The following is a 15,231-nucleotide window of genomic DNA, read 5'->3' as shown; positions in this document are numbered from 1 at the left end:
AAAGGTGATTTGCAAAGATGCATAAAAACCCTTAGACTCACTTCTGCTGTAGGTGAAGCTGCATCACGAATGATTTTCGCGAACATAGATGTATTTATGTGATGGCCGGGCGCATTTCCTAAAACAAAAGTAATATTAATGCTCAGTGTCTTCAGCGGCTCAGATGTTGGGAGTAAATGATGACTGCTATGATCATTATTACATTCAGCAACAGAACACTTTGATCATTCAATCAGAGACACTGTTGTCTTCCCTTGCACTGGAGTAGATACAATGGCGGTCAGAGTCGGACTGTTACAGCTCAGTCAGGGCAGGTCTAAGTTAAGACAGTCTTGTCAATCAACTATTGTGGAAGCGTCTTTTGTCGGTGTGATGTCACAAGCTGAGAATGGCTTTATTTGAAAAAGGGTTTCTTATAAAGGTTGCAAAAATACCAGTGGTTGGATTTTATCATAATAGGGTGGTTGTGTACACACACTGCAAACACACATTTATGTTCAAACAACATGTGAAAGTAAGTTTTGCATCTGATGACCCCTTTAATATTGTAAAAGATTTAAGTAAAATTTCAAAGCCGAATCATTCTGAACCATTAGTAAATCTTTCAGGCTGGTTTTGTGCATTGGATCAATTGATTGACTGAAAAGATTAAATTCAAAAGTATAATTTGTTCACAAATCAGGTAAAGCTTCTCTGATTGAACACTCCTGGTGGATGAGAGCTTAAACGTCAGTTAGTCTTTTTCACACTAACCAGTCTGTTGCACATAAAAAAAAAAAAAAAAAAAAAAAAAAATATATATATATATATATATATATATATATATATATACACACATATATACACACACACACATATATATATATATATATATATATATATATATATATATATATGTGGAAACATTTAGGGCTGCCCTTGACTAAAGATTTTTCTGGTTGACTAGTGGTCGTTCATTTTAAGCATTAGTTGACTATTAGTCACACGTTAATTAATAAACCATATAGATCATATTAATGTGTCTTTAATTGCCTATATAGCCTAATAATATGGGATTATTTTTGTGCCAATAAGAATGAACGTAACTTTATAAAACTGAACGTAACTTTCCAAGAAACGATCAAAAATATGCCACTGCAAAAGAAGAAAAACACAATGAAAATGAAAAAATGAACTCAAATTTACACAAATTTAACATGCTCTTCAAATATGCTTCATTCTTTGTTAATGATTTTCAAAGAATCGTTTTCGCGAATCATGGATTCTGAATGCGTTGCCACAGCTTTCGCTTACGCTTCGCAAATTTTCGTTTGCGGTTTTGGCACAAACCTCTCGTGGGGGCGGGCTTAACAGCGATCTACTCTGATTGGCTAATGAGCTTTTGATGGACAGTTGCTCTCTGACCTGGAAGCACAGACGGTGACGTCAGTGGTGCACATATTGGAAAGTTGTTGCGGTGTGCAATACGTCGTGCTTTGTTTATATTAAGTATTAATGTTATTAGTATTTCACCTACGGTCGTCTCTTAGTTTCTAAAGATGAGCTCCCAGGAGAGACACGGAGCGGCATCATCTTCCACCTCAGCTTGTCCCTCAGGGCAGCTTGAAGTAAGTTTGTGTTGCTAAAGTAACGTTAATCAATAACATCGATGAAAGTTTTATTCATGTACAGTGTGCAACAGTTATTTTGTGGGTTATTGTTGTTATTCACAAGTTTGCAATGCGCTGATGTTATTTTATGTTATTTATACAGTTATACTTATTATATTTAAGGACGTGTCATTGTAGTGCAGGTATCAAACTGGTCTTTATATTTATATGAGCGACTGGTTAAGAATTTCAAGGATGTTATGTACAGCTGCAGATGCAGCATCTGCACCAAGATTAATGCCTTGCTGTAGAATATAAAGACCAGTTTGATACCTGCACTACAATGACACGTCCTTAAATATAATAAGTATAACTGTATAAATGAAAGTTATGAAATACTAATAATAGGTGAAATACTAATAACATTAATACAACTTTCCAATATGAGCGCCACTGACGTCACCGTCTGTGCTTCCAGGTCAGAGAGCAACTGTCCATCAAAAGCTCATTAGCCAATCAGAGTAGATCGCTGTTAAGCCCGCCCCCACGAGAGGTTTGTGGCAAAACAGCAAACGAAAATTTGCAAAGCGTAAGCGAAAGCCGTGGCAACGCATTCAGAATGCATGATTCGCGAAAACGATTCTTTGAAAATCATTAACAAAGAATGAAGCATATTTGAAGAGCATGTTAAATTTGTGCGACTGAGTTCATTTTTTCATTTTCATTGTGTTTTTCTTCTTTTGCAGTGGCATATTTTTGATCGTTTCTTGGAAAGTTACGTTCAGTTTTATAAAGTTACGTTCATTCTTATTGGCACAAAAATAATCCCATATAATAAGCGCTCAAGCGCACAAAACAAGCTTGCCACAACACACCGCCAGATATTATAGTCATGAATTATGTAGACTGCATTACTAAGACTGTTTTACTAAGTTATTGATAAACTAGCACTTTCTTTGTTTTCAGTTTAAGTGATGAAGTCGGCACTGACTCATCTCTCTGCAGTAGTGATGAGCCTGCATGCACATTTCATAAGCTGAGAATATTTGTTTTCTATTTAAATTAGTTCATTTGAAAGCAAGTCAAAAATATAAACAAATTCTGTGCCAATAACATAAAGCAAAAATAATGTTTGTACATCATCTGAAGTCTCTGTTGTGTGCCTTGATCTCCTTAAATGTTAGCCAATCATTGCTTGAAACTGTAGCACTGAAGATAGTCCAGTCAGGACTGAAATGTTTGCTTTTTGTTTGTGTGTGCACAGTCACTTTTTTTGTTTGTGCACTTTAGTTTTTGTTGTCACTCCTATGTAAATCTTCAGTAATAAATTCTTGTTCAATGGACTTTGAATTTGGCATCTCGTTTTGATGTGCGGATATATTTTTTATTTTTGTATTTTTCTTTCATTTGAAAGCAGACATTTCACTCTCTATAGATATATTTTTATGTCTGTAAGGAAGGAATACACAGAGTTTCAAAGTTTTGCGGTCAAGTTCACAGAGACCGAGACAGCAGAAAGTGCATCCTGTTTGCGTTTATTATTTTACAAAAGCGCAACATTTTGGTTGTTATTCTGAGCGCACACAAATAAGTGTAGAGTCTTTACAGATTCAAAAGATGCGTTACTTTTTTCTGTATGACCAAAAATGGAGTAAGTGGAGTAAGAGCAAGTGACCGCACCGGCGCCTCCATCTGTCATGCAGTGATTGCACTACTGTTTAGCCTCCACACTCCGCACAGACAGTTCAATAGTGCACATTTTTCTATTAACATTAGATTGAGCGACCATGTAAAGTTGTTACTACATACATCTTTCAAATTAAAACCTATATTTGAAGTCAGTGAATGATAGGTGAGCGTTTGGATGTTCTGCTTGATGTACTGTATTACCACATAGACTTCACAATCTGTCCGCCATGGACTGTGTGACTTTGCCACTTTTCAGAGACTAAGACTGAGTTTTAGTTAGTTGACTATTAGGGAGCGTCCCTAGAAAAATAATCATTTTCAACCCTTATTCTGACTCTCTGTCTAAAACAAGCTGTTTTAAGGGGCAGGTCCTGTAAGACTTGTTAATAATTGGCCACTGTTATGATTTGTTATGTCATTGAATAGGAAACAGTATCAACGCTCCCTCGCTACTGCATGTGAGTGTTCTAACAATATGATCAAAATAAAACCGTCATTTCCAGACAAAGCATTATAAAATAATTTACTTACAGTTTGTGATGCAGCTGCAGTCAGATCTAGTACCACTTCATTTTTCAAATGTTTCTTTGTGAACTCTCCAAGACATTGTGCCTCATTTACAAAACAAAAATGCTCCGGACATTCCTCAGACATTCCGGGATAAAAATAACCTATCCACTTGTTCCTTATGCTGGGATCCTTCTGATATCTGTACGAAAACGCGAGTGAGCTGTTTAAACCAAACGTGCCAAAGTGAATGTTCTTTCACACCATTTATCCAATAGACAAGATACACTGTAAAAAAAAAATAAATAGAAAATACACTGTAAAAAAAATTAAATAAAATAAAAAAAAACATTTATGGTAAAAAAAAACTGCAGCAGTGGTTGTTTAGTGTAAAAAAAAAAAAATACGGTTTTAGAATTTTAACTTATATTTACAGTTAAATACCAAAATTTCATTAACTGATATAATGTTAATGTACCAACCTATTGAAGTACTGAAATTTGTTTTGTAATAGGGATGGGCGTATCGATTCTGAAGTATTGATATATCGATACTGATGCAAGTATTGAAAATATCGATACTCAAATAAAAAATATCAATATTAAGGCGTGTTTTATTTTCCAGTAATTTTGTTTATTTAACAAAAAATAATGCATACAATATGCATTATATATAGGGAATATTGTGCAGGAAAGAACTATTTTCCTGCTCATCTGAAACCATGCAAATGTTGCAAGACAGAACCAATCAGTCACAGAGAGTGTTCACTCACTTCTGACACTGCATTCAAACAGGGCTGTGTTTCCCAAAAGTATCATAAGAAAGCATTGATGGTTTTCGGAATGGCAGCCCAGAACAATGCTTATTAGAGGACAGAGAAAAAAAAACAAAACAAAAAAAACATGTTTGAGTAATTTCACAATAAACAAATTGAAATTGTAGCCTACATAATTTGTGCAATTACATTTATTTAAATTAAGGTTTAAAGTCCATTGCTCATGTTCTATTTTGTGGTAATGTTAATATAAACCATACACTGTCAGAATAAAAAGGTTGCATTTTATGTGTGCAACAGCACACATAAAATGCTCAGTGGCAGCCCCTTACTGGCAGCCCCTTATGAAACTAAGTTTTCAACTATAGGTTTTGTAGTTACCACTGCAGTAAACATATTTTAACCATGTGTAAAAAATATATAATTTAAATATAGCTGCAATTAATCCATAATAAATGCTAAAATGTATTTCAAATATAAAGTGAAGGGGCTATCGTTACATATTTTACTCTTAATAATTTAATAAATGCAAAAATGTAAAAGTTTACCATTAACCATTTAAAATATTTTTACTGTAGCATGTTTACAGTCTTTTATCGTTAAATTCATAGTCATTTAGCAGGAGTGATTGTAATTTCAACCTACTTTTGACGTGACATGACACTCGCATTCAGCCTAATCAAGGGTCAGCCGTTAAGCAGCTGAGTGTTAGTGGGTGGGGCCTCTGGTAAGAAGATGGCTATTCGTTGATGCCTTGCTCCGGAGGCAGTGTTTATGCAAACAACGTCACGTTGGCACTTCAAATCCAAACGAGCCATTTTTGGAGCTTGACTAAATAAATGCTTTGTTTATAATGAGAAGAAGGTTTCAAGCTATGAAACTTGAAGGATGCTTTAATGGTACAAAGACCTCTTATATGCCAAAAGATCAAGGCGAATTTGATTTCTTATGTCATGACCCCTTTAAAAAGCATAGCCAGAGTATGAAATAGTAATTATTAATGATAGCAAATAATGACAGATTTTTTTTGTTGTTGTTGTTGTTCGATTTAGAACGTCTTTTTCTGAGAGTGTGAAACCTTTAATATGAAGACAGAAGTGGAAAAGGTTTTGTGCTGATTTATTTAGTAGCACTGTTATTTATGTCTATGTCCATTTTTATGTTTCGAAAAGATGAGAGAAGGTTTTTCTCTTTAAAGATTGATGGAGTTATTCTGTCCGTGAGAAGCAGCAGGTGCACTGCTGTATCGATTGCTGCTCAGTTGCCTCAGTTTTACACAGACTCCAATAATCAGCCAGTCACTGACTTCTGAGTCATAAATCAACATAACATCTCAAAATAGAAAGTAGTTCTGAAATGGTGTCATTTTAAGTAATATGAAAACCTCATATTCTACTCAGCTTTCCTAGTCTTAATGTAAGCCTGGCAGTTTGACTGTAATTCAGCTGTTCAAGTGTGCTGTTTCCTTTAGCAAAATGGAAAACACTGCTATCAAAACTGACGAAATACACAGCAGCATGACATACTGAATTATTAATTGTATATTCAATATATATTTGAATTTACAATATATTATATACACATGTTTGTGAATGATTTTCACTTCACAAGATGTTAACTGATGGACTAGAGCCATTTGGATTACTTTCGGAATATTATGATGTTTTTATCAGCAGTTTGGACACTTATTCTGACGGCACCCATTCACTGCAGAGTATCCACTGGTGAGCAAGTGATGTAATGCTACATTTATCCAAATCTGTTCTAAAGAAGAAACAAACTTATCTACATCTTGGATGGCCTGAGGATAAGTACATTTTAGTGTTTAAGTGTACTGTCCCTTTAAATGTGCAATACTGAAGTAGAATAACTAAAGTTGTGTTTTCTTCTAAAACATACTCCGATAATCTTTATTTACAATTTCGAATAATCATTTTTTACAGTGTAGTAAACATACCTTAGTCCTATTTGAGTGTATTGTTTCTGCAAGAGCAGTTTGTGCTCCCTGAAATTGCTTTGAATATGTAGATACAAATTAAAAAGTGTTCAGCCATGAGTGAAATGATACATTATAAACAATTATACTGCACGATGGATGATTCAGACGCTGCTTTCTTTGATTTTGTTTACCCACTCATGATGGTTCACTGGTAGCCGCTCATACACAGTGAAGTTTGTCATCCTTCTTCATTCCCAGCATCCTTGCCTCCATCATTCCTTGTTCTCCTCTGTCACCAGTTGCCATAGTGAAAAAGAACAAGGATCTGTCTTTGTATGTGTGAAGCGTGCAGCTTGTAAGGGTGTAACACCTCAAACCGCAAGCACAGACAGGTGTGCATGTCAGACAGAATAGAGAGGAGAGGAATTGGCCGTCTCTGGGTTCTTTGTGATATTTTTACCCTGGTGGTGAGAGTCTTTTCATCTCAGCTCAGTGGAGGCTGTCAGACTCTTTGCTGCCCCGTGCAGGTTTTGATCAGCCCTGAAACAGACCAGACACGTCTCTGGAAATAGCCCGAATTGTTATTCACTGTTGTTCACGGTCTCGCTTTAATTGTCAACATGCGACTCGTTAGACACTTTGTTGTGAAGCTTATGCAAATGACAGCTCTGCTTTGTGAATTACTAAATAGGACCATTTTTAGGGCCAAGGGGCATTAGACACGGTTGTGTGCTGTGAAGTATTTTCAGGGAAATTTGATTAATGAACACAGATGTGAAATATATATATATATATATATATATATATATATAAATTAAATAAAATTAATTAAATTAAAATGTGTAAATTTATGACAAGTTACACATTTATTTCTGTAAAATAGTAAAAGATTGTGATGCATAATAATAATAATAATAATAATATAAAATAGTGACTAACATAAATGTTATTTAAATAACAATTTACCATATTTTATTTGTTGATACAAAACTTCTTTTGATTTGAAAGTTTGCAGGTTAAACATTAATTTTAAATTCAATTTAATTTAGTTTAATTGAATTAAAATTGTGTACATTTAAAAAAGGTTACACATTTATTTATGTAAACTAGTAAAGATTGTGATGCATGATAATAATAGTAATAATAATAATAATAATAATAATAAGCAAATAATGAACAAATAATTATTATAATAATTATTTTAATTACAATAATAGTTATATAATTAAATGTAACTTTTGTATTATTTGACATTATTTGGGATACAATTCAAAGTTATTTAAATTGCATAATGTATTATATTTATTGAAACAAAACTGCTTTTGATTTGAAAGTTTAAATTAAATTAAATTAAACTATGTAAATTTATGAAAAGTTATGCATTTATGTAAAACTACTAAAGATTGTGATGCATATAACAATAATAATAATAATAATAATAATAATAAGCAAATAGTGAATAAAATAATTACATTTCACAAAAAGTTTGTTGTTGTTGTTGTTTATTTTAAATGATCAAAACTGCTTTTGATATGTAAGTGTGCAGGTTAAAAACAAATTAAATTAAATTAAATTATGTACGTTTATGAAAAGTTATGCATTTATTTATGTAAAACTAGAAAAGATTGTGATGCATATAATAATAATAATAATAATCAAATAGTGAATAAAATAATTACATTTCACAAAATGTTTGTTGTTGTTGTTTATCATTTTAAATTATTTGGGATATAATTCATAGTTATTTAAACAACATAATTCATCATATTTTATTTGTTGAAACAAAACTGCTTTTGATTTGTATGTTTGCAGGGTAAAAACTAATTTAATTAAAATTCAATTCAATTAAATTTAATTGAATTTAATTTAATTTAATTAATGAAAATGGATTGAAAACAAATTATGTACATTTATGAAAAGAATTATAAGGTTCTGTCTGACATTTTTGTCAAAACTGAGTTATTCACATATTCTTATTTAGTGACAACGTATTTACATTATGTGATGTTTCTTTTGTAAGCTGTGTACATGGCCGTTTTTAGAAAACAAAAATGGTTGTATCTACAGAAGTCTATGGAATGCAAAAACTTTGAAGCTCAATATCTCAAAAGTGCTCAGAATGCGGATAGAACCTGATAATTCTAAGGCGACAATTTATTTCTGTAAACTAGTAAACCTTGTGATACATCTTAAAAATAGGTTTAGTTACATTCAGTTAGACACCTCAAAAAATAAATAAAATGACAATGATAACCAAAAGAGTGATCTCGAATTTCTCCTGCAGATCTTTAGAATATGCACTTACTTTTATTTGACAGAAATCCAGAGCAACTCATTATAGCATTTAATGTATATATTTAATCAGTATTATATTTTCAGTAGTATGTGTTTTATTATCAAAATCAGTAATAAGGTAATGCACTTACTGTAGTCATATACAGTCATATACAAAACTTAGTAAAATTAATTAGTGTTAATGTCATTTTATTATTTGCAATAAATCTAATCAAATCTACATGTATATGTCCTTTGCATGGTTGATGAATCTTCTATGGCAAGGCTGTGAAAACCCCCTTTTGGTTCTGTTATTGTTAAGAGTTTCTTTTAAGGATAAAGCAATCTAAGTGCACTTCTCCATTGTCTCCTGAGCTGTAATTGTGCCTAGCAGTGATTTCAGTGAGACTTTTGTAAGATGTCTGTAAAACCAGACCAGGATGCACATCAGAGTGCCACTGATGTAGAAGATGGAATCATTTGGTTGAATGCCCATCCGTCTGACCTCATCTCTTCTCCATCATCAGATCCCAGTGATGACAGGAGCCTTCATGGACTCATCGCCTCACGATGACTACAGCACGGATCACTCTCTCTTCAACTCCTCTGCTAGCGTCCACGCCGCCGCTCTGGCAGCTCACAATCAACAGGAGGAGCAGCAGCCCATGTCCCGGGACGCCATCTGGTTGTGGATCGCCATCACGGCCACCATCGGGAACATCGTTGTGGTGGGCGTCGTCTACGCCTTCACGTTCTGAACTTTGGAGACATGTTCGACTTTGAGTCCCTCAAATACAGGACCTTGGGCCCCTCATCAGACAAACAGTGTGTGCAGTCTTTCAACAAAAAATTACACGGTGTTAGTTGTTTATTTGGTTGTTTTTTTGTTTGTTTGTTTTTTACGCAGAACGGTACTTAGAAGCTCCAGAAATCATTTTTGATTCATTGTAATTTTCATGTTGCAAACCTTTTAGATTGTTCAATGCTAAATAAGTGTAACATGAGGTGTTTTTTTTCCTGAGAAAGTAATACTGCCAGACTTTTGCCAAATAATTTATACGTTTTTGCTTTTAGTGTGTAATATCGAATGTTGTTATTAAGCTTTAAATGTCTAGAGGGCAAACGCTACTCTCTGAAAGTCATCCAACTGCCTTTTTAATGCAGTGATTAGAAAGTTGAAATGATTCCCAAACCTAATTTGGACAAGTAACCATAAAATAATGTAAATACAGGAAGTTCAGAATGTAAGTGCCCAGATTAGAAAACTTTTTTTTTTTTTTTTTACTTTGGTCAGAAACAGAGATAATAAGCGATAAAAGCACTTAAAATCTTCTTGACGCATGGGACATTTATACACACTCATTTTTTTTTGGCCCCAGGACATGTACATTTGGAGACAATCTCTTCTCTTAAATCTTCGCGTAGTAAAATCACCACTTTATTTTATGAAAGGTTCAGGTTAACATTTGATTTTAATTAAAGCCTGCATACTAGTACATGATTTTATACTGATAAATCATTCCATCCCCTTGGTTGAGGGTGACAGGCCTAGCTTGTATTTGGTAGAGGTCAAAGCTTTGTTTTTAATGAGCTCAGCGTAAAATGTGGGTGTTGCTATGGTGACTGTTTCATGATGTCTGGGAGAAAGCGGCTGCGGCTTCTTATCCCACCATCACACACCTGCAAACATCTTCACTGCCCGCTGGCGCAAAGCAACTGTCCAAACAAACATGCATATGAAGAGATTTATTTCATGCCTTTTTTTTAGTAATTAGTTCATTACTTAATTTATTTAAATGGTGTCTTTTTTGGAGTGTTTCAAACCCTTAATCTGCAGATGAAGCCAACAATTTTATCTGGTTCGGTGACCAACATGGTCTTTCTAAAGAAGATAGTTGACTAGGTTAAACCAAGCTCTATCAAAAATTAACATTTGCTTAAAATGTATTCATCTTCAGGTCATCTAAAATGAGGGACAGATTTAGAGAAATTTAGCATTACGCTATTTGATGACCAATGGATCCTCTGCAGTGAATGGGTGCCGTCAGAATGAGAGTCCAAACAGCTGATCAAAACATCATAATAATCCACAACACGACTCCAGTTCAACTATAAACGTTGTTGTTTGTAAAAAACAAATCCATCAAGACATTTTTAAACTAAAATATGAAAACTAGTGAAAAAGTCATCTCGTCTGATTTAGGAGAGAAATATGCACAGATCAAGCACTGTTTACAAGCGAAAACAGACCAAAACAATTGTATCAGTACATTTTGATGTGAAAAGATGACAGGGAATTGATTTTCACTGGATGAAGTGTCATTATAGATTATAAGTGGTTTAGAAGTGACAGTTTAAAGTTAAAATATCTTAATTTGGATTTGTTTCTTGTTTCTTCAAAAATGCAAATTTTCACTTATCATTATGTTAATTGATGTTTAGGAGTTATGTGGATTATTGTGATGTTTTTTTTATCAGCTGTTTGGACTGTCATTCTGACAGCACCCATTCACTGCAGAGGATTCACTGCTGAGCGAGCGATGCAATGCTAAATTTCTTCAAATCTGTTTTGATAAAGAAACAAACTCAAGTACATTTCAGAAGGCTTGGGTGTAAGTAATTGTTTCTTCAAATTTTCATTTTTGGGTGAACTATTAATTTGAAGGATTAGTTCACTTCCAGAACAAAAATTTCCTGATCATTTACTCATCCTTATGTCATTCAAGATGTTCATGTCTTTCTTTCTTCAGTCAAAAAGAAACTAAGATTTTTGAGGAAAACATTCCTGGATGGGTTGAAAGTCCATATTGCAGTTTCAATGGAGCTTCAAAGGACTCTACACAATCCCACCTGAGGTATAAGGGTCTTATCTAGTGAAACGATCAGTCATTTCCAATAAATAAATAAATAAATTGATATATGTTTTAACCACAAATGCTCATCTTGCACTAGCTCGACCTCACACATTACACAATCACGTTGGAAAGGTCACGCATAACGTAGGCGGAAGTACCGACCCAGTGTTTACAAAGCAAATGTGCAAAGAAAATCAAACACCCTTTACAAAAACAACACTGTCAGATTATTTTGAAGTTCAAGGAGAAAAAGAGATGTATTTTTTGGCCCTACCCAAACTTTTTGAACCGAAGTACACAGCTGAAGAACAAACCTCGCTTAACCTTTCTGACATGATTACCTAATGTGCGGAGACGTAGACGCATATTGCAGAACTAGTGCAAGATGAGCATTTGTGGTTTAGGCAGTGGTTATTTGCAATAGTTATTTGCGATAAAGGCTGTTTACACTAAGTGCAAATAGCAACAGAGGCTATGTACACTAAGAGAAAATAGCCTATTTTCTTAGCATTTGATGCTATTTACACTAAGTGCAAATAGCAGTATTTTTTAGCTATATGTTATTTACACTAAGTGCAAATAGCTGTAGATTCTATTTACACTACGTTAAAATAGCAGGATTTATTTATACTACTTATTGCAAATAGAGGCTATTATCTGTATTATTATCTGTATTACCTCAGTATTGCAGTAGGCTACATTATAAAACAGAATGCAATGGTAACAAATTGAGTGTAAATTATAATTTTAATTCAAATTATTAAATGGATTTCACCAAGTCCTCCCTACATCTACTGTAACCCTAACTTTATTTTCAATTATTATTATTTTTATTTATTTATTATTATTATTATTATTATTATTATTATTATTATTATTATTATTTCCTTATTTATTATGTGATATGAGATTTAAAAAAGGAGAAAAAAAATAAATTTGGCAAAAGGCAGATTCGAACCCGGGTAGGTCATGTCCAGAAAGACTACGACACTCGCTTTACAATGGACGCCACTGCAGCTTGTGATCAATATTCATTTGTTTGTAATGTTGAATATCACCATTACACGTTGGTGGGCGGAGTTAGCGTAAACAGCTTTTGCCGGCTATTTGCACTTAGTGTAAACAGACCCTCAGAAATTTTGGATTCACAATAAGACCCTTATTTCTTGGCTAGGATTGTGTAAAACACTGAAACTGCACTGAAACTACAGTGTGAACCTTCAACCCTTTGGCCACCACTGAAGTCTACTAATCCTATATGTTTTCCTCAAAAACCTCAATTTCTTTTTGACTAAAGTAAGAAAGGCATGAACATTTTGGATGACATGGGGGTGAGAAAATTATCAGGAATATTTTGTTCTGCAAGTGAACTAATCCTTTAAGCTAAATTGTTAAGCAGATTAATGGGAACACTGGCTTCCCATCATTTGTTACTGCTGGTGTTTTTTTTTTTTTTTTTTTTTTTTTTTTTTTTTTTTTTTAGATCGGTCATTTCTGTTTTAACCCTAATCATGCAACTGCCAAACATTTTCAGATAACCAACTATAAACTAAAAAAAAAGAAGTTGTTATTTCATACCAGTTGAGTTTTACAAACCAGTCAGATCTTCAGTATTTTCACTGTAAATCCTGAGGGACAATTACTAATTGAGTCGTTATTGACCGAACAGTTTTCAGACTGTGACGGTCACTGTATTGATCTGATCAATGGACTTTGGACCTTATTTATAAGGCTGACCATAATGAACCGGTTTTAGCTATGGTTCAGTGGGATGAAATGGACTGGGACCAAGCCAAGATGATCATCTATCATCTTCTCTGCAGTGGATTGCACTATAAGAAATGGAGTTGAATATATGCTGAACAGAGAAATGGCCTTCACTTTATCAAAGACTTCGATTTATGGACTGGAAGGTCTCACGTCGGTATGTAAAAATACTTCACTGAGAAACTCTAACTGCCACAATGAAGTTTGATGAAGCGCTGATTGTTAATTATGGCTTATAATACAGCCTAATTGGAAAGACTTTTGAAATGTCCTTCAAAGTCTCTTTTCGATTAAGGAAATAAACTGCAGTTTGCTGGTACCATTGCGGTTCCTAATAGAGGAACATGTGTTATTTAGACCAGCGCGATTCACAATCTTCAAACCACAGTAAACCTTCATTTAGAAGTGTACTGCGAAGTATCACAATTTTCTGCTCGGCAAAAAACGTGTAGATATTACGATTCTTAGTAAAAGTCCTGTCTGTTGATGTTGAGAGGTCTTTATATAGAGGCCTCAAATCTAGTGTAGCAAATGAACACAGGTGTGTTCAGCGCAAGTCTGCTTCACCTGCACTGCAAAAATGTTTCATTTTGTATTGAAAAACCACTGTTGAATTAAACGACTCATTAAACACCAGATGTGCGACTGTCATACACTTATGATAACAAATCTGCTCATCTTTTCTGATGATAACACTGAACTAAACCTTGACACTTTAACCTGAATATTTTCTTGTCACTAAAGATAGCCTAGTGTACCATGAATCCCTTGCTTCGAGTTTTGAAAACTCTGCATAAGCACCACTAAAACATTTTAGAGTATGTTGTTAACTAATGAAAAAAAGAGTTTAAAGATCTCCAAATAGGAAGATATTGAAAGCAAAGTTTATTGGTTTAGTGTATGTTACTGAATGTCTAGTACTGAGCTATCTCCATAAAAGTAAACATATTTGAAGGCTCATTTAAAAATTCAATAAAAATGCATTTCTAAACAGATTAGCCTATTAGCCTATATTATTGCAAAATAAGTGAAGCACTTTGAGCAATTGTAAATTTTGCAATAAATAAGTAATTATGTATACACACACACACACACACACACATATATATATATATATATATATATATATATATGCAACATCACACTTCTAGACGTGAGTTATAGCTGTATATCGGCACGGGTGTGATTCGGCCGTAGGTAAAGCGTGCCGATATACAGCCATATCTCACGCCTATGAGTGTGTTGTTGCATTTATATAACAGTTCGACGCCATGAGTTGTAAATATATAACCAACAATGGAGTGTCTTTAAAAATCCTCTTTTGTGCAGAACTACTTCCTTCCACCACAGATTCAAATCTCAGTTGAACAGCTGAGACAAAGCCTCTATTACTAATTCGAAAATGTCACTTTAGAACTAGTAACGAAGAAACGTTGAGTTGCTTCACTGAAAGCTTATTGTATTACTGTATTAAAAGCTCACTGTATTATGTAGTATTATGAGAGAAAGAGATGGACTGAGCAAGTGTGATTAATGTACCTACATCTGACACACCATTCATTCTTCAGATCAGTCTTGTATTCACAAAAAAACATTACTTAATATGAAACACTATTATTAAATACTACTATTATTTATTGAATAATAGTATTTAATCATCATCATCAACAACAACAGCCACCATAAAAGTTGCTAGGCAATTCAGTCAAAAGTACAAAGGCAGCGCTTTGATATACAGCATTGAATTTACACAAACGATGAGATTTTGCCAAAACTATCTTCTCTGGAACACATAATAGAGCCTATTAGATTTACCTGAATTATGAATTATATCTC

General features: G+C 33.8%; 1 protein-coding gene across 1 annotated transcript in view; it reads left to right on the top strand.

Moving 5' to 3' along the window:
• LOC127183371 (uncharacterized protein C14orf132-like) overlaps positions 1-14,031 on the top strand; it is a 33,523-nt gene extending 19,492 nt beyond the window's left edge. Inside the window, exon 2 of the mRNA XM_051139388.1 lies at positions 9,301-14,031. Coding sequence (XP_050995345.1) covers positions 9,301-9,531 — 231 coding nt within the window. The 3' untranslated portion in view covers positions 9,532-14,031. The remainder of the gene's footprint in view (positions 1-9,300) is intronic.
• Positions 14,032-15,231: the final 1,200 nt, after the last annotated feature.

Source organism: Labeo rohita, chromosome 20 (genome assembly GCF_022985175.1).
Source record: "Labeo rohita strain BAU-BD-2019 chromosome 20, IGBB_LRoh.1.0, whole genome shotgun sequence".
Classification (NCBI taxonomy): Eukaryota; Metazoa; Chordata; class Actinopteri; order Cypriniformes; family Cyprinidae; genus Labeo; species Labeo rohita.
Note: the sequence above shows the minus strand (reverse complement) of the source record. Positions and strands in the feature narration are given on the sequence as shown.